The 26447-nt window shown below is 58.6% G+C and overlaps 1 protein-coding gene across 1 annotated transcript in view; it reads left to right on the top strand.

Moving 5' to 3' along the window:
* The window catches only part of LOC140411300 (uncharacterized), a 432312-nt gene that overhangs the window by 269817 nt on the left and 136048 nt on the right, over positions 1–26447 (top strand). Inside the window, exons 8-9 of the mRNA XM_072500422.1 lie at positions 7620–7769; positions 11947–12102. Coding sequence (XP_072356523.1) covers positions 7620–7769; positions 11947–12102 — 306 coding nt within the window. The remainder of the gene's footprint in view (positions 1–7619; positions 7770–11946; positions 12103–26447) is intronic.

The following is a 26447-nucleotide window of genomic DNA, read 5'->3' on the forward strand; positions in this document are numbered from 1 at the left end:
CCCCCCACCCCACCGGCTGGATAAGGACTGGAGTCACATGTAACCCCCTCCCCCAGACTGGGTAAGGAATGGAGTCACGTGTAACCCCCTCCCCCAGACTGGGTAATGAATGGAGTCACGTGTAACCCCCTCCCCCTGACTGGGTAAGGATTGGAGTCACGTGTAAACCCCCTCCCCCAGACTGGGTAAGGACTGGAGTCATGTGTAAACCCCTTCCCCCACGCTGGGTAAGGACTGGAGTCACGTGTACACCCCCTCCCCCAGACTGGGTAAGGACTGGAGTCATGTGTAAACCCCTTCCCCCAGGCTGGGTAAGGACTGGAGTCACGTGTAAACCCCTCCCCTGACTGGGTAAGGACTGGAGTCACATGTAACCCCCTCCCCCAGACTGGGTAAGGAATGGAGTCACGTGTAACCCCCTCCCCCAGACTGGGTAAGGAATGGAGTCACGTGTAACCCCTCCCCCTGACTGGGTAAGGCCTGGAGTCACGTGTAAACCCCTCCCCTGATTGGGTAAGGACTGGAGTCACGTGTACACCCCCTCCCCCAGGCTGGGTAAGGACTGGAGTCACGTGTAACCCCTCCCCAGACTGGGTAAGGACTGGAGTCACGTGTAACCCCACCCCCTCCCCCAGGCTGGGTAATATTTGGAGTCACGTGTAAACCCCTCCCCCAGGCTGGGTAAGGACTGGAGTCACGTGTAACACCTCCCCCACACTGGGTAAGGACTGGAGTCAAGTGTAAACCCCTCCCCTGACTGGGTAAGGACTGGAGTCACATGTAACCCCCTCCCCCAGACTGGGTAAGGAATGTAGTCACGTGTAACCCCCTCCCCCAGACTGGGTAAGGACTGGAGTCACGTGTAAACCCCCTCCCCCAGACTGGGTAAGGACTGGAGTCACGTGTAAACCCCTCCCCTGACTGGGTAAGGACTGGAGTCACATGTAACCCCCTCCCCCAGACTGGGTAAGGAATGGAGTCACGTGTAACCCCCTCCCCCAGACTGGGTAAGGAATGGAGTCACGTGTAACCCCCTCCCCCTGACTGGGTAAGGATTGGAGTCACGTGTAAACCCCCTCCCCCAGAATGGGTAAGGACTGGAGTCACGTGTACACCCCCTCCCCCAGACTGGGTAAGGACTGGAGTCACGTGTAAACCCCCTCCCCCAGACTGGGTAAGGACTGGAGTCACGTGTAAACCCCTCCCCTGACTGGGTAAGGACTGGAGTCACATGTAACCCCCTCCCCCGGCTGGGTAACGACTGGAGTCACGTGTACACCCCCTCCCCCAAACTGGGTAAGGACTGGAGTCACGTGTACACCCCCTCCCCCAGACTGGGTAAGGAATGGAGTCACGTGTAACCCCCTCCCCCACACTGGATAAGGACTGGAGTCACGTGTAACCCCCTCCCCCCGGCTGGGTAACGACTGGAGTCACGTGTAACCCCCTCCCCCACACTGGATAAGGACTGGAGTCACGTGTAAACCCCCCCCCCCCCCCCGGCTGGGTAACGACTGGAGTCACGTGTAACCCCCTCCCCCACACTGGGTAAGGACTGGAGTCACGTGTAAACCCCCCCCCCCGGCTGGGTAAGGACTGGAGTCACGTGTAACCCCCTTCCCCAGACTGGGTAAGGACTGGAGTCACGTGTACACCCCCTCCCCCAGACTGGGTAAGGACTGGAGTCACATGTAACCCCCTCCCCCAGACTGGGTAAGGACTGGAGTCACGTGTACACCCCCTCCCCCAGACTGGGTAAGGACTGGAGTCACGTGTAAACCCCCTCCCCCCGGCTGGGTAACGACTGGAGTCACGTGTAACCCCCTCCCCCACACTGGGTAAGGACTGGAGTCACGTGTAAACCCCCCCCCCGGCTGGGTAACGACTGGAGTCACGTGTAAACCCCCCCCCCGGCTGGGTAAGGACTGGAGTCACGTGTAAACCCCCTCCCCCCGGCTGGGTAACGACTGGAGTCACGTGTAACCCCCTCCCCCACACTGGGTAAGGACTGGAGTCACGTGTAAACCCCCCCCCCCGGCTGGGTAACGACTGGAGTCACGTGTAACCCCCTCCCCCAGACTGGGTAAGGACTGGAGTCACGCATGCCATTGACGGTTCTAGCCCACATTTGACATTATTATGTCATGTTCCTCCCTCGAAAGTGAGGTCACACTCTGTAGTCAGCTTCACATCTCATCGGCTCGTCCCTCTGTCTGTCTGCTTCGCACCGTCTTCCTCCGGGGGGGTGGGGGGGGGGGTGGGGGGGGGGGGGTCACACGGCTTCCACGTTTCTGTTGTCTGCTGATTTTTAAATGATGTCCCGCCCCCAGGGCGAGCACATTAACGTAAATCAGGGCAGCCGGGGTCACAACGCGGACATTTTATCCCCTGTCCAGCTCACAGTGAGATTTAAACCCCTACCTCTTATTCACGGTTCAGTAATGTGACCACTACCGACCCAGACACTGACACATTTCAAACCAGAGTGAGAGATTTACTGCTGGTTTGGCTATTCTGTTCAGCCATCCAGAGGAAAATAGAATGCAGTTCAGATGTAGAACAAACATGGAATGGTGTAACAGCCTTGAAGGGGCTGAATGGGGCCTCCTCCTGTTCCTATGTAACAGGCTGGAGAAGGGGCTGAATGTGGCCTCCTCCTGTTCCTGTGTAACAGGCTGGAGAAGGGGCTGAATGGGGCCTCCTCCTGTTCCTGTGTAACAGGCTGGAGAAGGGACTGAATGGGGCCTCCTCCTGTTCCTGTGTAACAGGCTGGAGAAGGGGCTGAATGGGGCCTCCTCCTGTTCCTATGTAACAGGCTGGAGAAGGGGCTGAATGTGGCCTCCTCCTGTTCCTGTGTAACAGGCTGGAGAAGGGGCTGAATGCGGCCTCCTCCTGTTCATGTGTAACAGGCTGGAGAAGGGGCTGAATGGGACCACCTTTTCCTGTGTAACAGGCTGGAGAAGGAGCTAAATGGGGCCTCCTCCTGTTCCTGTGTAACAGGCTGGAGAAGGGGCTGAATGGGGCCTCTTGTTCCTGTGTAACAAGCTGGAGAAGGGGCTAAATGGGCCCTCCTCCTGTTCCTGTGTAACAGGCTGGAGAAGGGGCTGAATGGGGCCTCCTCCTGTTTCTGTGTAACAGGCTGGAGAAGGGGCTGAATGGGGCCTCCTCCTGTTCCTGTGTAACAGGCTGGAGAAGGGGCTGAATGGGGCCTACTCCTGTTCCTGTGCAACAGGCTGGAGAAGGGGCTGAATGGGGCCTCCTCCTGTTCCTGTGTAACAGGCTGGAGAAGGAGCTGAATGGGACCTCCTCCTGTTCGTGTGTAACAGGCTAGAGGAGGGGCTGAATGGGGCCTCATCCTGTTCCTGTGTAACAGGCTGGAGAAGGGTCTGAATGGGGCCTCCTCCTGTTCCTGTGTAACAGGCTGGAGAAGGGGCTGAATGGGGCCTCCTCCTGTTCCTGTGTAACAGGCTGGAGAAGGGGCTGAATGGGGCCTCCTCCTGTTCCTGTGTAACAGGCTGGAGAAGGGGCTGAATGGGGTCCCCCCCTGTTCCTGTGTAACAGGCTGGAGTAGGGGCTGAATGGGCTCCTCCTGTTCCTGTGTAACAGGCTGGAGAAAGGGCTGAATGGGGCCTCCTCCTGTTCCTGTGTAACAGGCTGGAGAAGGGGCTGAATTGGGCCTCCTCCTGTTCCTGTGTAACAGGCTGGAGAAAGGGCTGAATGGGGCCTCCTCCTGTTCCTGTGTGACAGGGGGGAGAAGGGGCTGAATGGGGCCTCCTCCTGTTCCTGTGTAACAGGCTGGAGAAGGGGCTGAATTGGGCCTCCTCCTGTTCCTGTGTAACAGGCTGGAGTAGGGGCTGAATGGGCTTCTCCTGTTCCTGTGTAACAAGCTGGAGAAAGGGCTGAATGGGGCCTCCTCCTGTTCCTGTGTAACAAGCTGGAGAAGGGGCTAAATGGGCCCTCCTGTTCGTGTGTAACAGGCTAGAGGAGGGGCTGAATGGGGCCTCCTCCTGTTCCTGTGTAACAGGCTGGAGAAGGGGCTGAATGGGGTCCCCCCCTGTTCCTGCGTAACAGGCTGGAGTAGGGGCTGAATGGGCTCCTCCTGTTCCTGTGTAACAGGCTGGAGAAGGGGCTGAATTGGGCCTCCTCCTGTTCCTGTGTAACAGGCTGGAGAAGGGGCTGAATGGGGCCTCCTCCTGTTCCTGTGTAACAGGCTGGAGAAGTGGCTGAATGGGGCCTCCTCCTGTTCCTGTGTAACAGGCTGGAGAAGGGGTTGAATGGGGCCTCCTCCTGTTCCTGTGTAACAGGCTGGAGAAGGGGCTGAATGGGGCCTCCTCCTGTTCCTGTGTAACAGGCTGGAGAAGGGGCTGAATGGGGCCTCCTCCTGTTCCTGTGTAACAGGCTGGAGGAGGAGCTGAATGGGGCCTCCTCCTGTTCCTGTGTAACAGGCTGGAGAAGGGGCTGAATGGGGCCTCCTCCTGTTCCTGTGTAACATGCTGGAGAAGGGACTGAATGGGGCCTCCTCCTGTTCCTGTGTAACAGGCTGGAGAAGGGGCTGAATGGGCTCATCCTGTTCCTGTGTAACAGGCTGGAGTAGGGGCTGAATGGGCTCCTCCTGTTCCTGTGTAACAGACTGGAGAAGGGGCTGAATGTGGCCTCCTCCTGTCCTGTGTAACAGGCTGGAGAAGGGGCTGAATGGGGCCTCCTCCTGTTCCTGTGTAACAGGCTGGAGAAGGGGCTGAATGGGGCCTCCTCCTGTTTCTGTGTAACAGACTGGAGAAGGGGCTGAATGGGGCCTCCTCCTGTCCTGTGTAACAGGCTGGAGAAGGGGCTGAATGGGGCCTCCTCCTGTTCCTGTGTAAACTGCTGGAGACGGGGCTGAATGGGGCCTCCTCCTGTTCCTGTGTAACAGGCTGGAGAAGGGGTTGAATGGGGCCTCCTCCTGTTCCTGTGTAACAGGCTGGAGAAGGGGCTGAATGGGGCCTCCTCCTGTTCCTGTGTAACAGGCTGGAGAAGGGACTGAATGGGGCCTCCTCCTGTTCCTGTGTAACATGCTGGAGAAGGGACTGAATGGGGCCTCCTCCTGTTCCTGTGTAACAGGCTGGAGAAGGGGCTGAATGGGCTCATCCTGTTCCTGTGTAACAGGCTGGAGTAGGGGCTGAATGGGCTCCTCCTGTTCCTGTGTAACAGACTGGAGAAGGGGCTGAATGTGGCCTCCTCCTGTCCTGTGTAACAGGCTGGAGAAGGGGCTGAATGGGGCCTCCTCCTGTTCCTGTGTAACAGGCTGGAGAAGGGGCTGAATGGGGCCTCCTCCTGTTTCTGTGTAACAGACTGGAGAAGGGGCTGAATGGGGCCTCCTCCTGTCCTGTGTAACAGGCTGGAGAAGGGGCTGAATGGGGCCTCCTCCTGTTCCTGTGTAAACTGCTGGAGACGGGGCTGAATGGGGCCTCCTCCTGTTCCTGTGTAACAGGCTGGAGAAGGGGTTGAATGGGGCCTCCTCCTGTTCCTGTGTAACAGGCTGGAGAAGGGGCTGAATGGGGCCTCCTCCTGTTCCTGTGTAACAGGCTGGAGAAGGGACTGAATGGGGCCTCCTCCTGTTCCTGTGTAACAGGCTGGAGAAGGGGCTGAATGGGCTCCTCCTGTTCCTGTGTAACAGGCTGGAGAAGGGGCTGAATGGGGCCTCCTCCTGTTCCTGTGTAACAGACTGGAGAAGGGGCTGAATGGGGCCTCCTCCTGTCCTGTGTAACAGGCTGGAGAAGGGGCTGAATGGGGCCTCCTGTTCCTGTGTAACCTGCTGGAGACGGGGCTGAATTGGGCCTCCTCCTGTTCCTGTGTAACAGGCTGGAGTTGGGGCTGAATGGGCTCCTCCTGTTCCTGTGTAACAGGCTGGAGAAAGGGCTGAATGGGGCCTCCTCCTGTTCCTGTGTAACAAGCTGGAGAAGGGGCTAAATGGGCCCTCCTGTTCGTGTGTAACAGGCTAGAGGAGGGGCTGAATGGGGCCTCCTCCTGTTCCTGTGTAACAGGCTGGAGAAGGGGCTGAATGGGGTCCCCCCCTGTTCCTGTGTAACAGGCTGGAGTAGGGGCTGAATGGGCTCCTCCTGTTCATGTGTAACAGGCTGGAGAAGGGGCTGAATTGGGCCTCCTCCTGTTCCTGTGTAACAGGCTGGAGAAGGGGCTGAATGGGGCCTCCTCCTGTTCCTGTGTAACAGGCTGGAGAAGGGGCTGAATGGGGCCTCCTCCTGTTCCTGTGTAACAGGCTGGAGAAGGGGTTGAATGGGGCCTCCTCCTGTTCCTGTGTAACAGGCTGGAGAAGGGGCTGAATGGGGCCTCCTCCTGTTCCTGTGTAACAGGCTGGAGAAGGGGCTGAATGGGGCCTCCTCCTGTTCCTGTGTAACAGGCTGGAGGAGGAGCTGAATGGGGCCTCCTCCTGTTCCTGTGTAACAGGCTGGAGAAGGGGCTGAATGGGGCCTCCTCCTGTTCCTGTGTAACATGCTGGAGAAGGGACTGAATGGGGCCTCCTCCTGTTCCTGTGTAACAGGCTGGAGAAGGGGCTGAATGGGCTCATCCTGTTCCTGTGTAACAGGCTGGAGTAGGGGCTGAATGGGCTCCTCCTGTTCCTGTGTAACAGACTGGAGAAGGGGCTGAATGGGGCCTCCTCCTGTCCTGTGTAACAGGCTGGAGAAGGGGCTGAATGGGGCCTCCTCCTGTTCCTGTGTAACAGGCTGGAGAAGGGGCTGAATGGGGCCTCCTCCTGTTTCTGTGTAACAGACTGGAGAAGGGGCTGAATGGGGCCTCCTCCTGTCCTGTGTAACAGGCTGGAGAAGGGGCTGAATGGGGCCTCCTCCTGTTCCTGTGTAAACTGCTGGAGACGGGGCTGAATGGGGCCTCCTCCTGTTCCTGTGTAACAGGCTGGAGAAGGGGTTGAATGGGGCCTCCTCCTGTTCCTGTGTAACAGGCTGGAGAAGGGGCTGAATGGGGCCTCCTCCTGTTCCTGTGTAACAGGCTGGAGAAGGGACTGAATGGGGCCTCCTCCTGTTCCTGTGTAACAGGCTGGAGAAGGGGCTGAATGGGCTCCTCCTGTTCCTGTGTAACAGGCTGGAGAAGGGGCTGAATGGGGCCTCCTCCTGTTCCTGTGTAACAGGCTGGAGAAGGGGCTGAATGGGGCCTCCTCCTGTTCCTGTGTAACAGGCTGGAGAAGGGGCTGAATGGGGCCTCCTCCTGTTGCTGTGTAACAGGCTGGAGAAGGGGCTGAATGGGGCCTCCTCCTGTTCCTGTGTAACAGGCTGGAGAAGGGGCTGAATGGGGCCTCCTCCTGTTCCTGTGTAACAGGCGGGAGAAGGGGCTGAATGGGGCCTCCTCCTGTTCCTGTGTAACAGGCTGGAGAAGGGGCTGAATGGGGCCTCCTCCTGTTCCTGTGTAACAGGCTGGAGAAGGGGCTGAATGGGGCCTCCTCCTGTTCCTGTGTAACAGGCTGGAGAAGGGGCTGAATGGGGCCTCCTCCTGTTCCCGTGTAACAGGCTGGAGAAGGGGCTGAATTGGGCCTCCGGTCTAAATACTGATAGGACTTACGATGTTTTCCCGGTTGGCTGACCCTCTCCCATTCTCTTGTCTCCGACTTGCAGACGTGAACTTTACGACTGGCGCTATGGGTTTGTACGCCATGGCGTTCCGCGCTGCCTGCCTCGATCCCGCCAACATTCCCAACAACAACCTGGGATTTAACCTGCTCCGTCTTCTGGAAGCAACTCTGACGATTGAGATGCACTCACTGGGTACGTACCACACACACACACACACACACACACGGCGGTCGCACCAACAACAGGCAGGGTTCTTTATATAGCGCCTCCCAGCTCTTTGGGAAGTGCATGGAGAGCCCATACAAAATACAGGGTAGAATGCTTCAGGGGCGGGAGCAGAGGGACCTCGCTGTATTTGTGCACAGAGCATTGACGGTGGCAGGACAGGTGGGGAGAGCAGTGAATGAAGCAGATAGTATTCTGGGATTTATTAATGGGGATGTAGAGCAAGGGGGTTATTCTGAACTTAAACAAGGCACTATTTAGACCTCAGCTGAAGTATTGTGTGCAGTGTCATGTGAGAGTACCTTTAAGAAATGGGTGTTTATAAATGGGTGTGTACATAAATATCTGTAGTGAGAATACCTTTAAGAAATTGGTGTTTACTACTGCAGTGATGTCAGCGAGAGGGTGGAGCTGGGCTGTCTTGTCAGCTTTTTACTTTCGTTTTAGGCTGTTTGCTGCAGGGTGGGTTTCAGCTTCGTTTTCAGTGTTGGAGCTGAAGCCAGCCAGAGCAGGTGTACTGCTGTTCTCTCTGCCATCAAAAGACTATCTCTTGATCATTTGGTGAATTCAGAATTATAAATGTTCTCAGCCGTGAATGTAAACCTGATGTGCTTCTGTTAAAAGGTGTTTCTTTTGTCTTCTGGATGTTGTTTGGGAAGTTATTAAGGGTTACTTAGTGTTGTATTCTTTGGGGGTTGTATTTGAATTAATGGTTGCTAAGATGTTCACTGTATGTTTTAAAAAGGTTCACTTGAGTTCATAGAATAAACATTGTTTTGCTTTAAAAAATACTTTTCCATTTCTGCTGTCCCACTCCTGGAGAATGGGCCGTGTGCTCCCCATTCCACCGTGTATAAAAAGTTGTGGGTCAGGTGAACTCCATGATACACTTTGGGGTTCTCTAAATCCTAGCCCGTAACAACAGTTCTGGGAGCCACACTATCGGAACACATTGGAGCGAGTGAAGAAGAGGTTCACAAGGATAGTTCCAGGGATGAGAAACTTCAGTTAAACAACTTCTCTCTAAACGTTGGAAAGACCAAGGAACTGATCATCGACTTCAGGAAGCGCAGCGCGACACACACTCCCGTCTGCATCAATGGCTCCTAAATGGAGATGGTCGAAAGCTTTGAGTTCCTGGGGGTCACCATCATTAACAGTCTGTCCTGGTCCACTCCCGTTGATGCCGCTGTCAAGAAAGCCCAACAACGTCTCTACTTCCTACGGAAGCTAAAGAAATTCGGCATGTCTGCATCGGCTCTCGCAAACCTCTACAGATGTGCGATAGAGAGCATCCGATCGGGCTGCATCACAGCCTGGTATGGCAACTGCTCAGCCCAAGATCGCAAGAAGCTGCAGAGTGCGGTGAACTCAGCCCAACGCATCACACAAGCTCGCCCCCCCCACATTGATTCTGTCTACACCTCCCGCTGCCTCAGGACGGCAGACAGCATTGTCAGAGACCCCTCCCACCCAGGCATTGCCTTCTTCCAGACCCTTCCATCAGGCAGAAGATACAGAAGTCTGAAGACCCGCACATCCAGACACAGGAACAGCTTCTTCCCCACAGCTACAAGACTCCTCAACGACTCCCCCTCAGACTGATGTCCCTGTAAGAACACTATTCGCCACGCCCTATGCTGCTCTTGCTCATGTATTAGCTTTGTTTGGCCCCTTGTTCCGCACTGTAACCAATCACTGCTTGTCGATGTACCATCTGTCAATGTTCTCTGCCGGTTATTGTTTTGTCCACTATGTACGTACTGTGTACGTTCCCTCGGCCGCAGAAAAATACTTTTCATTGTTCTTCGGTACATGTGACAATAAATATCAATCACTCAATCAAAGGTTGGGACTATTCCCCTTGGAGACTAAGAGATTAGATCGAGATGTTCAAAATCATAAGGGGGCTGGACCGCGTCGATGGGGAAAAATGTTCTCTCTCGTCAAAGGATCCAGGACGAGAGGGCACGGATTGAAGTGATTTACAAACAACCAAAGGGGATGTGAGAAAAAAAACCTTTTCACACAGCGAGCGGTTCGAGTCGGGAAGTGTGGGCGGAGGCAGCGTCACTCGAGGGATTCAAGAGGGTTTTAGGTGATTATTTGAATGGAAACAATGTGCAGATCTTATGGGTCAGGGTTTAGAGAACCCCAAAGTGTATCATGGAGTTCACCTGACCCATAACTTTTAATAGATTGTGGTATGGGGAGCACACGGTCCATTCTCCAGGGGTGGGACAGCAGAAATGGAAAAGTATTTTTTCAAAGCAAAACAATGTTTATTCTATGAACTCAAGTTAACCTTTTTAAAAACATAAAGTGAACATCTTAGCAACCATTAATTCAAATACAACCCCCAAAGTATACACTAAGTAATCCTTTAAGCTTTCCTTTTCACATCCATAAGACTTAAAAACAAAACCTTTTGCAGAAGCACATCAGGTTAAAGTCACTACTGAAAACATTTATAATTCTGAATTCACCAAATGATCAAGAGAGAGTCTTTTGATGGCAGAGAGAACAGCAGTACACCTGCTCTGTCTGGCTTCAGCTCCAACACTGAAAACAAAATTAAAACACACCCTGCAGCCTGCTCAAAAAACGAAAGTAAAAACCTGACAGACAGCCCAGCTCCACCCACTCTCTGACATCACTGCAGTAGCAAACACCCATTTCTTAAAGGTATTCTCACTACAGATATTTATATACACACCCATTTATAAACACCCATTTCTTAAAGGTACACTCACATGACACAGGGTACGGGGAAAAGGCTGGGGATTGGAACTAAGTCATGATGCTCGTTTGCAGAGCTTGGATAGTCCATAGACTCCGTACAGTACAGGAGGAGGGTATTCGGCCCATTGAACCTAAACCGCCCCTCTGAAAGTGCACCCTACCTAGGCTCACTCCCCTGCCCTATCCCTGTAACCCTGCCTAACCTGCACACCTTTTGACACTGGGAAGAAACCGGAGCGCCCGGAGGAAACCCACGCACACGCGGGGAGAACGTGCAGACTCCGCACAGACAGCGACCCGAGCCGGGACTCGAACCTGGGACCCCGGCGCTGTGAGGCAGCAGCGCCACCCGGTGGGTTAGGGGGAGAACAACAAGAATTAAACTGCCCAAGTTATCCCCGGCATTAACGTTATCCGCTATAAGGCCCGAGCAAGGCGGGTGGGGGGGCCAGTCCCGCACACAGCTCTTTTGGGAGTGTGCCCAGACTTCACGTTCACAATCAGTGAAGGCTGACGACACAGGAAATAAGGAGAAACTATTTGACCTAAATGTCGCCCGAAGTGGATGTGGAGGGATGGATCACTCATTAACGCATGGGCCACTTGTGGGGTCGTCAGTGTTGCCGTCAAGGAATGTTTTCAAACTTATAAGCACCGAAGTATCTGATTAACCGGTTATCAACATAACATGTTTCCCTGGAAGCGAATACCAAGGAGTCGTCTGTGACGGAAGAGGTCCCCATTATTCCAGTCCCCGTTAATGTCGATCCCCCGGAAGCATCTCAGAATTCCGCCAGTGGACAGGCAACAGAATCCACCCTCAAAGACCGGATTTAGAACGGTCCAACTCCTGCACGTCATGTCGCGTTCGTCCTGTGGTCTGAGTTAGTTACTTCTTGAAGATTGTGCGCAGGACTTAAAGGGGGAGGAACGGGGTGATTGTCCGTTTCAGGGCAACCCAGCAGAGCGAGGGACACCTGGCCTGGTGGGCCAATCGGGACTCGGGGTTGGGGAACCTTCCCGGGGATCAGTTCTCTGAGGCAAGAGGCTTTCCCGAACATGCTCCAGTAGATCCTGGTCAATAAATCCTTTGTTGTCCTCTGCAGAAGTCTCTGAACACCACCGGATCGGGAAAGCAGAGGGACACCAGTTGATGATAATGAGGAAAGATGGAAAGTCGTAACTTTTAAAAGGAGCTGGGGGCGGGGGGGGGGGATGGGATCACTACTTCAAGGGGAAACATGTAGGGTTGTGGGTTGGATAGGCCTACACAAGGAGCTGGCAGAGGGGCAATGGGCCGAATGTCGTCCTTCGTTGCAGCATCCTGTACAAGGTTCCGATTAACAGCTACCCAGGTCCCCCCCCCCTCTCGTGTAATTCTTATTCTGATTGCAATTCGCAGATAGCACCGAGGAATACTTCACCGACCCTTCCCAGGTCAGCCTGGCGGTCCTGGCCCTGTGCCTGGAGAATGAGGAAATCTCCGTTGACGTCGCTCACAGTTTTGTCAGTTTCATCGTTAACCTGGAAGCGCCGGAGTCCAGGAACATGTCTCTGGGTGAGCGACCAGAATCCGCAGCTCCACACAGAGCTCAGGCTGCGAGATCGGATTTGTTCTTGACCGTGTTACTCCGCTCGTTCTTTTGGCTGGGCTCGCCCCCCCCCCCCCCGCCAACCCCTGGACCACCCGCCCACAGTGCCCCCAAACGAAGCCCCCTCCCCCCCCCCGCCAAGAGTGGCCCCTGCCCCGACCGTCTGCGGCCGCCAGGACGAGTTCCGGACGGGTGAGGCCGGACGGGTGGGGAGCAGCGGAGGGGGTGGGCCTCAGGGAATGTCCTGAGGCGGCGGGTGCAGTGTGTGGCGGGCTTTGCAAGTGTGGGGGGGCTTGGGAGGGGCGGGGATCCGCGCAAGTGGGGCCGCCCCCGATTTGGTCAGGGTCGCGACGTCTCCGGCCGATTGACGAGCGCGAGCGGAGGATCCGTCCCGGACCGGGGCGGTTATCGGTGAACCAGACTGGCCAATCAGAAAAACAAAACTGAGCAACATGGAGGGTGAACATCGAGTTAATACTCCCTCCCTCTCACACTCCCTCCCTCTCACACTCCCTCCCTCTCACACTCCCTCCCTCTCACATTCCCTCCCTCGCACACTCCCTCCCTCTCACACTCCCTCCCTCTCACACTCCCTCCCTCTCACACTCCCTCCCTCTCACATTCCCTCCCTCGCACACTCCCTCCCTCTCACATTCCCTCCCTCTCACACTCCCTCCCTCTCACACTCCCTCCCTCTCACACTCCCTCCCTCTCACACTCCCTCCCTCTCACACTCCCTCCCTCTCACACTCCCTCCCTCTCACACTCCCTCCCTCTCACACTCCCTCCCTCTCACACTCCCCCTCTCTCACACTCCCCCTCTCTCACACTCCCCCTCTCTCACACTCCCTCCCTCTCACACTCCCTCCCTCTCACACTCCCTCCCTCTCACATTCCCTCCCTCGCACACTCCCTCCCTCTCACACTCCCTCCCTCTCACACTCCCTCCCTCTCACATTCCCTCTCACATTCCCTCCCTCGCACACTCCCTCCCTCTCACACTCCCTCCCTCTCACACTCCCTCCCTCTCACACTCACTCCCTCTCACACTCCCCCTCTCTCACACTCCCCCTCTCTCACACTCCCTCCCTCTCACACTCCCTCCCTCTCACACTCCCTCTCACACTCCCTCCCTCTCACACTCCCTCCCTCTCACATTCCCTCTCACATTCCCTCCCTCGCACACTCCCTCCCTCTCACACTCCCTCCCTCTCACACTCCCTCCCTCTCACACTCCCTCCCTCTCACATTCCCTCCCTCGCACACTCCCTCCCTCTCACACTCCCTCCCTCTCACATTCCCTCCCTCGCACACTCCCTCCCTCTCACACTCCCTCCCTCTCACATTCCCTCCCTCGCACACTCCCTCCCTCTCACACTCCCCCTCCCTCTCACACTCCCTCCCTCTCACACTCCCTCCCTCTCACACTCCCTCCCTCTCACACTCCCTCCCTCTCACACACCCCCTCTCTCACACTCCCCCTCTCTCACACTCCCCCTCTCTCACACTCCCCTCTCTCACACTCCCTCCCTCTCACACTCCCTCCCTCTCACACTCCCCCTCTCTCACACTCCCCCTCTCTCACACTCCCCCTCTCTCACACTCCCTCCCTCTCACACTCCCTCCCTCTCACACTCCCTCCCTCTCACACTCCCCTCTCTCACACTCCCTCCCTCTCACACTCCCTCCCTCTCACACTCCCCCTCTCTCACACTCCCTCCCTCTCACACTCCCCCTCTCTCACACTCCCCCTCTCTCACACTCCCTCCCTCTCACACTCCCTCCCTCTCACACTCCCTCCCTCTCACACTCCCCCTCTCTCACACTCCCTCCCTCTCACACTCCCTCTCACACTCCCTCCCTCTCACACTCCCCCTCTCTCACACTCCCTCCCTCTCACACTCCCTCCCTCTCACACTCCCCCTCTCTCACACTCCCTCCCTCTCACACTCCCTCCCTCTCACACTCCCTCCCTCTCACACTGCCTCCCTCTCACACTGCCTCCCTCTCACACTCCCTCTCACACTCCCCCTCTCTCACACTCCCTCCCTCTCACACTCCCTCCCTCTCACACTCCCTCCCTCTCACACTCCCTCCCTCTCACACTCCCTCCCTCTCACACTGCCTCCCTCTCACACCCTCCCTCTCACACTCCCTCTCACACTCCCTCCCTCTCACACTCCCTCCCTCTCACACTCCCTCCATCTCACACTGCCTCCCTCTCACACTCCCTCCCTCTCACACTCCCTCTCACACTCCCCCTCTCTCACACTCCCTCCCTCTCACACTCCCTCCCTCTCTCACTCCCTCTCACACTCCCTCCCTCTCACACTCCCCTCTCACACTCCCTCCCTCTCACACTCCCCCTCTCTCACACTCCCTCCCTCTCACACTCCCCCTCTCTCACACTCCCTCCCTCTCACAGTCCCTCCCTCTCACACTCCCTCCCTCTCACACTCCCTCCCTCTCACACTCCCTCCCTCTCACACTCCCTCCCTTTCACTCCCTCCCTCTCACACTCCCTCCCTCTCACACTCCCTCCCTCTCACACTCCCTCCCTCTCACACTCCCCTCTCACACTCCCTCCCTCTCACACTCCCTCCCTCTCACACTCCCTCCCTCTCACACTCCCCCTCTCTCACACTCCCTCCCTTTCACACTCCCTCCCTTTCACTCTCCCTCCCTCTCACACTCCCTCCCTCTCACACTCCCTCCCTCTCACACTCCCTCCCTCTCACACTCCCTCCCTCTCACACTCCCTCCCTCTCACACTCCCCTCTCACACTCCCTCCCTCTCACACTCCCTCCCTCTCACACTCCCTCCCTCTCACACTCCCCTCTCACACACCCTCCCTCTCACACTCCCTCCCTCTCACACTCCCTCCCTCTCACACTCCCTCCCTCTCACACTCCCTCCCTCTCACACTCCCTCCCTGACACACTCCCTCCCTCTCACACTCCCCTCTCTCACACTCCCCTCTCTCACACTCCCTCCCTCTCACACTTCCTCCCTCTCACACTCCCTCCCTCTCACACTCCCTCCCTCTCACACTCCCTCCCTCTCACAGTCCCTCCCTCTCACACTCCCTCCCTCTCACACTCCTTCCCTCTCACACTCCCTCCCTCTCACACTCCCTCCCTCTCACACTCCCCCTCTCACACTCCCCTCTCTCACACCCTCCCTCTCACACTCCCTCCCTCTCACACTCCCTCCCTCTCAGAATCCCCTCTCACACTCCCTCCCTCTCACACTCCCTCCCTCTCACACTCCCTCCCTCTCACACTCCCTCCCTCTCACACTCCCTCCCTCTCACACTCCCGCTCTCTCACACTCCCGCTCTCTCACACTCCCTCCCTCTCACACTCCCTCCCTCTCTCACTCCCTTCCTCTCACACTCCCCTCTCACACTCCCTCCCTCTCACACTCCCTCCCTCTCACACTCCCTCCCGCTCACACTCCCCCTCTCTCACACTCCCCCTCTCTCACACTCCCTCCCTCTCACACTCCCTCCCTCTCACACTCCCACCCTCACACACTCCCCCTCTCTCACACTCCCTCCATCTCACACTCCCTCCCTCTCACACTCCCTCCCTCTCACACTCCCTCTCACACTCCCTCCCTCTCACACTCCCTCCCTCTCACACTCCCTCTCACACTCCCTCCCTCTCACACTCCCTCCCTCTCACACTCCCTCTCACACTCCCTCCCTCTCACACTCCCTCCCTCTCACACTCCCTCTCACACTCCCTCCCTCTCACACTCCCTCCCTCTCACACTCCCTCTCACACTCCCTCCCTCTCACACTCCCCCTCTCTCACACTCCCCCACTCTCACACTCCCCCTCTCTCACACTCCCCCTCTCTCACACTCCCTCCCTCTCACACTCCCTCCCTCTCACACTCCCTCCCTCTCACACTCCCCCTCTCTCACACTCCCCCTCTCACACTCCCTCCCTCTCACACTCCCTCCCTCTCACACTCCCTCCCTCTCACACTCCCCCTCTCACACTCCCTCCCTCTCACAAACCCTCCCTCTCACACTCCCTCCCTCTCACACTCCCTCCCTCTCACACTCCCTCCCTCTCACACTTCCTCCCTCTCACACTCTCTCCCTCTCACACTCCCTACCTCTCACACTCCCTCCCTCTCACACTCCCTCCCTCTCACAGTCCCTCCCTCTCACACTCCCTCCCTCTCACACTCCTTCCCTCTCACACTCCCTCCCTCTCACACTCCCTCCCTCTCACACTCCCTCCCTCTCACACTCCCTCCCTCACACACTCCCTCCCTCTCACACTCCCTCCCTCTCACACTCCCTCCCTCTCACACTCCCTCCCTCTCACACTGACTCCCTCTCACACTCCCTCCCTCTCACACTCCCTCCCTCACACACTCCCTCCCTCTCACACTCCCTCTCTCTCACACTCCCTCCCTCTCACAGTCCCTCCCTCTCACACTCCCTCCCTCTCACAGTCCCTCCCTCTCACACTCCCTCCCTCTCACACTCCCTCCCTCTCACACTCCCTCCCTCTCACACTCCCTCCCTCACACACTCTCTCCCTCTCACACTCTCTATCTCTCACACTCCCTCCCTCTCACAGTCCCTCCCTCTCACACTCCCTCCCTCTCACAGTCCCTCCCTCTCACACTCCCTTCCTCTCACACTCCCTCCCTCTCACACTCCCTCCCTCTCACACTCCCTCCCTCACACACTCCCTCCCTCTCACACTCCCTCTCTCTCACACTCCCTCCCTCTCACACTCCCTCCCTCTCACACTCCCTCCCTCTCACACTCCCTCCCTCTCACACTCCCTCCCTTTCACTCCCTCCCTCTCACACTCCCTCCCTCTCACACTCCCTCCCTCTCACACTCCCCTCTCACACTCCCTCCCTCTCACACTCCCTCCCTCTCACACTCCCTCCCTCTCACACTCCCCCTCTCTCACACTCCCTCCCTTTCACACTCCCTCCCTTTCACTCTCCCTCCCTCTCACACTCCCTCCCTCTCACACTCCCTCCCTCTCACACTCCCTCCCTCTCACACTCCCTCCCTCTCACACTCCCTCCCTCTCACACTCCCCTCTCACACTCCCTCCCTCTCACACTCCCTCCCTCTCACACTATCTCCCTCTCACACTCCCCTCTCACACACCCTCCCTCTCACACTCCCTCCCTCTCACACTCCCTCCCTCTCACACTCCCTCCCTCTCACACTCCCTCCCTCTCACACTCCCTCCCTGACACACTCCCTCCCTCTCACACTCCCCCTCTCACACTCCCCTCTCTCACACTCCCTCCCTCTCACACTTCCTCCCTCTCACACTCCCTCCCTCTCACACTCCCTCCCTCTCACACTCCCTCCCTCTCACACTCCCTCCCTCTCACAGTCCCTCCCTCTCACACTCCCTCCCTCTCACACTCCTTCCCTCTCACACTCCCTCCCTCTCACACTCCCTCCCTCTCACACTCCCCCTCTCACACTCCCCTCTCTCACACCCTCCCTCTCACACTCCCTCCCTCTCACACTCCCTCCCTCTCAGAATCCCCTCTCACACTCCCTCCCTCTCACACTCCCTCCCTCTCACACTCCCTCCCTCTCACACTCCCTCCCTCTCACACTCCCTCCCTCTCACACTCCCGCTCTCTCACACTCCCGCTCTCTCACACTCCCTCCCTCTCACACTCCCTCCCTCTCTCACTCCCTTCCTCTCACACTCCCCTCTCACACTCCCTCCCTCTCACACTCCCTCCCTCTCACACTCCCTCCCGCTCACACTCCCCCTCTCTCACACTCCCCCTCTCTCACACTCCCTCCCTCTCACACTCCCTCCCTCTCACACTCCCACCCTCACACACTCCCCCTCTCTCACACTCCCTCCATCTCACACTCCCTCCCTCTCACACTCCCTCCCTCTCACACTCCCTCTCACACTCCCTCCCTCTCACACTCCCTCCCTCTCACACTCCCTCTCACACTCCCTCCCTCTCACACTCCCTCCCTCTCACACTCCCTCCCTCTCACACTCCCTCCCTCTCACACTCCCTCTCACACTCCCTCCCTCTCACACTCCCTCCCTCTCACACTCCCTCCCTCTCACACTCCCTCTCACACTCCCTCCCTCTCACACTCCCCCTCTCTCACACGCCCCCTCTCTCACACTCCCCCTCTCTCACACTCCCCCTCTCTCACCCTCCCTCCCTCTCACACTCCCTCCCTCTCACACTCCCTCCCTCTCACACTCCCCCTCTCTCACACTCCCTCCCTCTCACACTCCCTCTCACACTCCCTCCCTCTCACACTCCCTCCCTCTCACACTCCCCCTCTCTCACACTCCCCCTCTCTCACACTCCCCCTCTCTCACACTCCCTCCCTCTCACACTCCCCCTCTCTCACACTCCCTCCCTCTCACACTCCCCCTCTCTCACACTCCCCCTCTCTCACACTCCCTCCCTCTCACACTCCCTCCCTCTCACACTCCCTCCCTCTCACACTCCCCCTCTCTCACACTCCCTCCCTCTCACACTCCCTCTCACACTCCCTCCCTCTCACACTCCCCCTCTCTCACACTCCCTCCCTCTCACACTCCCTCCCTCTCACACTCCCCCTCTCTCACACTCCCTCCCTCTCACACTCCCTCCCTCTCACACTCCCTCCCTCTCACACTCCCTCCCTCTCACACTGCCTCCCTCTCACACTCCCTCTCACACTCCCCCTCTCTCACACTCCCTCCCTCTCACACTCCCTCCCTCTCACACTCCCTCCCTCTCACACTGCCTCCCTCTCACACTGCCTCCCTCTCACACTCCCTCTCACACTCCCTCCCTCTCACACTCCCTCCCTCTCACACTCCCTCCATCTCACACTGCCTCCCTCTCACACTCCCTCCCTCTCACACTCCCTCTCACACTCCCCCTCTCTCACACTCCCTCCCTCTCACACTCCCTCCCTCTCTCACTCCCTCTCACACTCCCTCCCTCTCACACTCCCCTCTCACACTCCCTCCCTCTCACACTCCCTCCCTCTCACACTCCCCCTCTCTCACACTCCCTCCCGCTCACACTCCCCCTCTCTCACACTCCCTCCCTCTCACACTCCCTCCCACTCACACTCCCTCCCTCTCACACTCCCTCCCTCTCACACTCCCTCCCTCTCACACTCCCCCTCTCTCACACTCCCCCTCTCACACTCCCTCCCTCTCACACTCCCTCCCTCTCACACTCCCTCCCTCTCACACTCCCTCCCTCTCACACTCCCTCTCACACTCCCCCTCTCTCACACTCCCTCCCTCTCACACTCCCTCCCTCTCACACTCCCCTCCCTCTCATACTCCCTCCCTCTCACACTCCCTCCCTCTCACACTCCCTCCCTCTCACACTCCCTCCCTTTCACACTCCCTCCCTTTCACACTCCCTCCCTCTCACACTCCCTTCCTCTCACACTCCCTCCCTCTCACACTCCCTCCCTCTCACACTCCCTCCCTCTCACACTCCCCCCCTCTCACACTCCCTCCCTCTCACACTCCCTCCCTCTCACACTCCCTCCCTCTCACACTCCCTCCCTCTCACACTCCCCCTCTCTCACACTCCCTCCCTCTCACACTCCCTCCCTCTCACACTCCCTCCCTCTCACACTCCCTCCCTCTCACACTCCCCCTCTCACACTCCCCCTCTCACACTCCCTCCCTCTCACACTCCCTCCCTCTCACACTCCCTCCCTCTCACACTCCCTCCCTCTCACACTCCCCTCTCTCACACTCCCTCCCTCTCACACTCCCCTCACACACTCCCTCCCTCTCACACTCCCTCCCTCTCACACTCCCCCTCACACTCCCTCCCTCTCACACTCCCTCCCTCTCACACTCCCTCCCGCCAACACTCCCTCCCTCCCTCTCACACTCCCTCCCTCTCACACTCCCCCTCTCACACTCCCTCCCTCTCACACTCCCTCCCTCTCACACTCCCTCCCTCTCACACTCCCTCCCTCTCACACTCCCTCCCTCTCACACTCCCTCCCTCTCACACTCCCCCTCTCACACTCCCTCCCTCTCACAAACCCTCCCTCTCACACTCCCTCCCTCTCACACTCCCTCCCTCTCACACTCCCTCCCTCTCACACTTCCTCCCTCTCACACTCCCTCCCTCTCACACTCCCTACCTCTCACACTCCCTCCCTCTCACACTCCCTCCCTCTCACAGTCCTTCCCTCTCACACTCCCTCCCTCTCACACTCCTTCCATCTCACACTCCCTCCCTCTCACACTCCCTCCCTCTCACACTCCCTCCCTCTCACACTCCCTCCCTCACACACTCCCTCCCTCTCACACTCCCTCCCTCTCACACTCCCTCCCTCTCACACTCCCTCCCTCTCACCCTCCCTCTCACACTACCTCCCTCTCACACTGCCTCCCTCTCACACTCCCTCCCTCTCACACTCCCTCCCTCACACACTCCCTCCCTCTCACACTCCCTCTCTCTCACACTCCCTCCCTCTCACAGTCCCTCCCTCTCACACTCCCTCCCTCTCACAGTCCCTCCCTCTCACACTCCCTCCCTCTCACACTCCCTCCCTCTCACACTCCCTCCCTCTCACACTCCCTCCCTCACACACTCTCTCCCTCTCACACTCTCTATCTCTCACACTCTCTATCTCTCACAGTCCCTCCCTCTCACACTCCCTCCCTCTCACAGTCCCTCCCTCTCACACTCCCTCCCTCTCACACTCCCTCCCTCTCACACTCCCTCCCTCTCACACTCCCTCCCTCACACACTCCCTCCCTCTCACACTCCCTCTCTCTCACACTCCCTCCCTCTCACAGTCCCTCCCTCTCACACTCCCTCCCTCTCACACTCCCTCCCTCTCACACTCCTCCCTCTCACACTCCCTCCCTTTCACTCCCTCCCTCTCACACTCCCTCCCTCTCACACTCCCTCCCTCTCACACTCCCTCCCTCTCACACTCCCCTCTCACACTCCCTCCCTCTCACACTCCCTCCCTCTCACACTCCCTCCCTCTCACACTCCCCCTCTCTCACACTCCCTCCCTTTCACACTCCCTCCCTTTCACTCTCCCTCCCTCTCACACTCCCTCCCTCTCACACTCCCTCCCTCTCACACTCCCTCCCTCTCACACTCCCTCCCTCTCACACTCCCCTCTCACACTCCCTCCCTCTCACACTCCCTCCCTCTCACACTCCCTCCCTCTCACACTCCCCTCTCACACACCCTCCCTCTCACACTCCCTCCCTCTCACACTCCCTCCCTCTCACACTCCCTCCCTCTCACACTCCCTCCCTGACACACTCCCTCCCTCTCACACTCCCCCTCTCACACTCCCCTCTCTCACACTCCCTCCCTCTCACACTTCCTCCCACTCACACTCCCTCCCTCTCACACTCCCTCCCTCTCACACTCCCTCCCTCTCACACTCCCTCCCTCTCACAGTCCCTCCCTCTCACACTCCCTCCCTCTCACACTCCTTCCCTCTCACACTCCCTCCCTCTCACACTCCCTCCCGCTCACACTCCCCCTCTCACACTCCCCTCTCTCACACCCTCCCTCTCACACTCCCTCCCTCTCACACTCCCTCCCTCTCAGAATCCCCTCTCACACTCCCTCCCTCTCACACTCCCTCCCTCTCACACTCCCTCCCTCTCACACTCCCTCCCTCTCACACTCCCGCTCTCTCACACTCCCGCTCTCTCACACTCCCTCCCTCTCACACTCCCTCCCTCTCTCACTCCCTTCCTCTCACACTCCCCTCTCACACTCCCTCCCTCTCACACTCCCTCCCTCTCACACTCCCTCCCGCTCACACTCCCCCTCTCTCACACTCCCCCTCTCTCACACTCCCTCCCTCTCACACTCCCTCCCTCTCACACTCCCACCCTCACACACTCCCCCTCTCTCACACTCCCTCCATCTCACACTCCCTCCCTCTCACACTCCCTCCCTCTCACACTCCCTCCCTCTCACACTCCCCCTCTCTCACACTCCCTCCCTCTCACACTCCCTCCCTCTCACACTCCCTCCCTCTCACACTCCCTCCCTCTCACACTCCCTCCCTCCCTCTCACACTCTCTCCCTCTCACACTCCCTCCCTCTCACACTCCCCTCTCTCACATTCCCTCCCTCTCACACACCCTCCCTCTCACACTCCCTCCCTCTCACACTCCCCTCTCACACTCCCTCCCTCTCACACTCCCTCCCTCTCACACTCCCCCTCTCTCACACTCCCTCCCTCTCACACTCTCTCCCTCTCACACTCCCTCCCTCTCACGCTCCCTCCCTCTCACACTCCCTCCCTCTCACACTCCCTCCCTCTCACACTCCCTCCCTCTCACACTCCCTCCCTCTCACACTCCCTCCCTCTCACACTCCCTCCCTCTCACACTCACTCCCTCTCACACTCCCCCTCTCTCACACACCCTCCCTCTCACACTCCCTCCCTCTCACACTCCCTCCCTCTCACACTCCCTCCCTCTCACACTCCCTCCCTCTCACACTCCCTCCCTCTCACACTCCCCTCTCTCACACTCCCTCCCTCTCACACTCCCTCCCTCTCACGCTCCCTCCCTCTCACGCTCCCTCCCTCTCACGCTCCCTCCCTCTCACACTCCCTCCCTCTCACACTCCCTCCCTCTCACACTCCCTCCCTCTCACACTCCCTCCCTCTCACACTCACTCCCTCTCACACTCCCTCCCTCTCACACTCCCTCCCTCTCACACTCCCTCTCTCTCACACTCCCCTCTCTCACACTCCCTCCCTCTCACACTCCCTCCCTCTCACACTCCCTCCCTCTCTCACTCCCCTCTCTCACACTCCCTCCCACTCACACTCCCTCCCTCTCACACTCCCTCCCTCTCACACTCCCCCTCTCTCACACTCCCTACCGCTCACACTCCCTCACTCTCTCACTCCCTCCCCCTCTCTCACACTCCCTCGCGCTCACACTCCCTCCATCTCACACTCCGTCCGTCTCACACTCCCTCCCGCTCACACTCCCTCCCGCTCACACTCCCTCACACTCCCTCCCGCTCACACTCACTCCCTCTCAGACTCACTCCCTCTCAGACTCACTCCCTCTCAGACTCCTTCCCTCACACTCCCTCCCACCAACACTCCCTCCCGCCAACACTCCCTCCCCCTCTCACACTCCCTCCCTCTCACACTCCCTCCCTCTCACACTCCCTCCCTCTCACACTCCCTCCCTCTCACACTCCCTCCCTCTCACACTCCCTCCCTCTCACACTCCCACCCTCTCACACTCCCTCCCTCTCACACTCCCTCCCTCTCAAACTCCATCCCACACTCCCTCTCACAATCCCTCCCTCTCACTCTCCCTCCCTCTCACTCTCCCTCCCTCTCACACTCCCTTCCTCTCACACTCCCTCCCTCTCACACTCCCTCTCACACACTCCCTCTCACACACTCCCTCTCACAAACCCTCCCTCTCACACTCCCTCCCTCTCACACTCCCTCCCTCTCACACTCCCTCCCTCTTACACTCCCTCCCTCTCACACTCCCTCCCTCTCACACTCCCTCCCTCTCACACACCCTCCCTCTCACACTCCCTCTCACACACTCCCTCTCACAAACCCTCTCTCTCACACTCCCTCACTCACACTCCCTCTCACACTCCCTCCCTCTCACACTCCCTCCCTCTCACACACCCTCCCTCTCACACTCCCTCTCACACACTCCCTCTCACAAACCCTCCCTCTCACACACCCTCCCTCTCACACTCCCTCTCACACACTCCCTCTCACTCTCCCTCCCTCTCACACTCCCTCCCTCTCACACTCCCTCCCTCTCACTCTCCCTCCCTCTCACTCTCCCTCCCTCTCACACTCCCTCCCACACACTCCCTCTCACAATCCCTCCCTCTCACACTCCCTCCCTCTCACACTCCCTCCCTCCCTCAAACCCTCCCTCTCACACTCCCTCCCTCTCACACTCCCTCCCACACAGTCCCTCCCACATACTCCCTCCCACACACTCCCTCTCACAATCAAAACCCTCTCACACTCCTCCCTCTCACTCTCCCTCCCTCTCACTCTCCCTCCCTCTCACTCTCCCTCCCATGCACTCCCTCTCTCTCACACTCCCCCCACACACTCCGTCTCACAATCCCTCCCTCTCACACTCCCTCCCTCTCACTCTCCCTCCCTCTCACACTCCCTCCCACACACTCCCTCTCACAATCCCTCCCTCTCACACTCCCTCCCTTTCACACACTCCCTCCCTCTCACACACCCTCCCTCTCACTCTCCCTCCCTCTCACACTCCCTCCCACACACTCCCTCTCACACTCCCTCCCACTCACTCCCTCTCACAATCCCGCCCTCTGACACTCCCTCCCTCTCACAATCCCTCCCTCTCACACTCCCTCCCACACATTCCCTCTCACAATCCCTCCCTCTCAAACTCCCTCTCACACTCCCTCCCACACACTCCCTCTCACAATCCCTCCCTCTCACACTCTCTCCCTCTCACTCTCCCTCCCTCTCACACTGCCTCCCACACACTCCCTCTCACAATCCCTCCCTCTCAAACTCCCTCTCACACTCCATCCCACACACTCCCTCTCACAATCCCTTCCTCTCAAACTCCCTCTCACAATCCCTTCCTCTCAAACGCCCTCTCACACTCCCCCTCTCTCACACTCTCTCCCTCTCACTCTCCCTCCCTCTTACACTCACTCCCTCTCACACTCCCTCTCACAATTCCTCCCTCTCACACTCCCTCCCTCTCACACTCCCTCCCTCTCACACTCCCCTCTCACACTCCCTCCCTCTCACACTCCCTCCCTCTCACACTCCCCTCTCACACTCCCTCCCTCTCACACTTCCTCCCTCTCACACTTCCTCCCTCTCACACTCCCTCCCTCTCACACTCCCTCCCTCTCACACTCCCTCCCGCTCACACTCCCTCCCTCTCACACTCCCTCCCTCTCACACTCCCTCCCTCTCACACTCCCTCCCTCTCACACTCCCCCTCTCTCACACTCCCTCCCTCTCACACTCCCTCCCTCTCACACTCCCTCCCTCTCACACTCCCTCCCTCTCACACTGCCTCCCTCTCACACTCCCTCTCACACTCCCCCTCTCTCACACTCCCTCCCTCTCACACTCCCTCCCTCTCACACTCCCTCCCTCTCACACTGCCTCCCTCTCACACTGCCTCCCTCTCACACTCCCTCTCACACTCCCTCCCTCTCACACTCCCTCCCTCTCACACTCCCTCCATCTCACACTGCCTCCCTCTCACACTCCCTCCCTCTCACACTCCCTCTCACACTCCCCCTCTCTCACACTCCCTCCCTCTCACACTCCCTCCCTCTCTCACTCCCTCTCACACTCCCTCCCTCTCACACTCCCCTCTCACACTCCCTCCCTCTCACACTCCCTCCCTCTCACACTCCCCCTCTCTCACACTCCCTCCCGCTCACACTCCCCCTCTCTCACACTCCCTCCCTCTCACACTCCCTCCCACTCACACTCCCTCCCTCTCACACTCCCTCCCTCTCACACTCCCTCCCTCTCACACTCCCCCTCTCTCACACTCCCCCTCTCACACTCCCTCCCTCTCACACTCCCTCCCTCTCACACTCCCTCCCTCTCACACTCCCTCCCTCTCACACTCCCTCTCACACTCCCCCTCTCTCACACTCCCTCCCTCTCACACTCCCTCCCTCTCACACTCCCCTCCCTCTCATACTCCCTCCCTCTCACACTCCCTCCCTCTCACACTCCCTCCCTCTCACACTCCCTCCCTTTCACACTCCCTCCCTTTCACACTCCCTCCCTCTCACACTCCCTTCCTCTCACACTCCCTCCCTCTCACACTCCCTCCCTCTCACACTCCCTCCCTCTCACACTCCCCCCCTCTCACACTCCCTCCCTCTCACACTCCCTCCCTCTCACACTCCCTCCCTCTCACACTCCCTCCCTCTCACACTCCCCCTCTCTCACACTCCCTCCCTCTCACACTCCCTCCCTCTCACACTCCCTCCCTCTCACACTCCCTCCCTCTCACACTCCCCCTCTCACACTCCCCCTCTCACACTCCCTCCCTCTCACACTCCCTCCCTCTCACACTCCCTCCCTCTCACACTCCCTCCCTCTCACACTCCCCTCTCTCACACTCCCTCCCTCTCACACTCCCCTCACACACTCCCTCCCTCTCACACTCCCTCCCTCTCACACTCCCCCTCACACTCCCTCCCTCTCACACTCCCTCCCGCCAACACTCCCTCCCGCCAACACTCCCTCCCTCCCTCTCACACTCCCTCCCTCTCACACTCCCTCCCT

Source organism: Scyliorhinus torazame, chromosome 4, assembly GCF_047496885.1.
Source record: "Scyliorhinus torazame isolate Kashiwa2021f chromosome 4, sScyTor2.1, whole genome shotgun sequence".
NCBI classification, from domain to species: domain Eukaryota; kingdom Metazoa; phylum Chordata; class Chondrichthyes; order Carcharhiniformes; family Scyliorhinidae; genus Scyliorhinus; species Scyliorhinus torazame.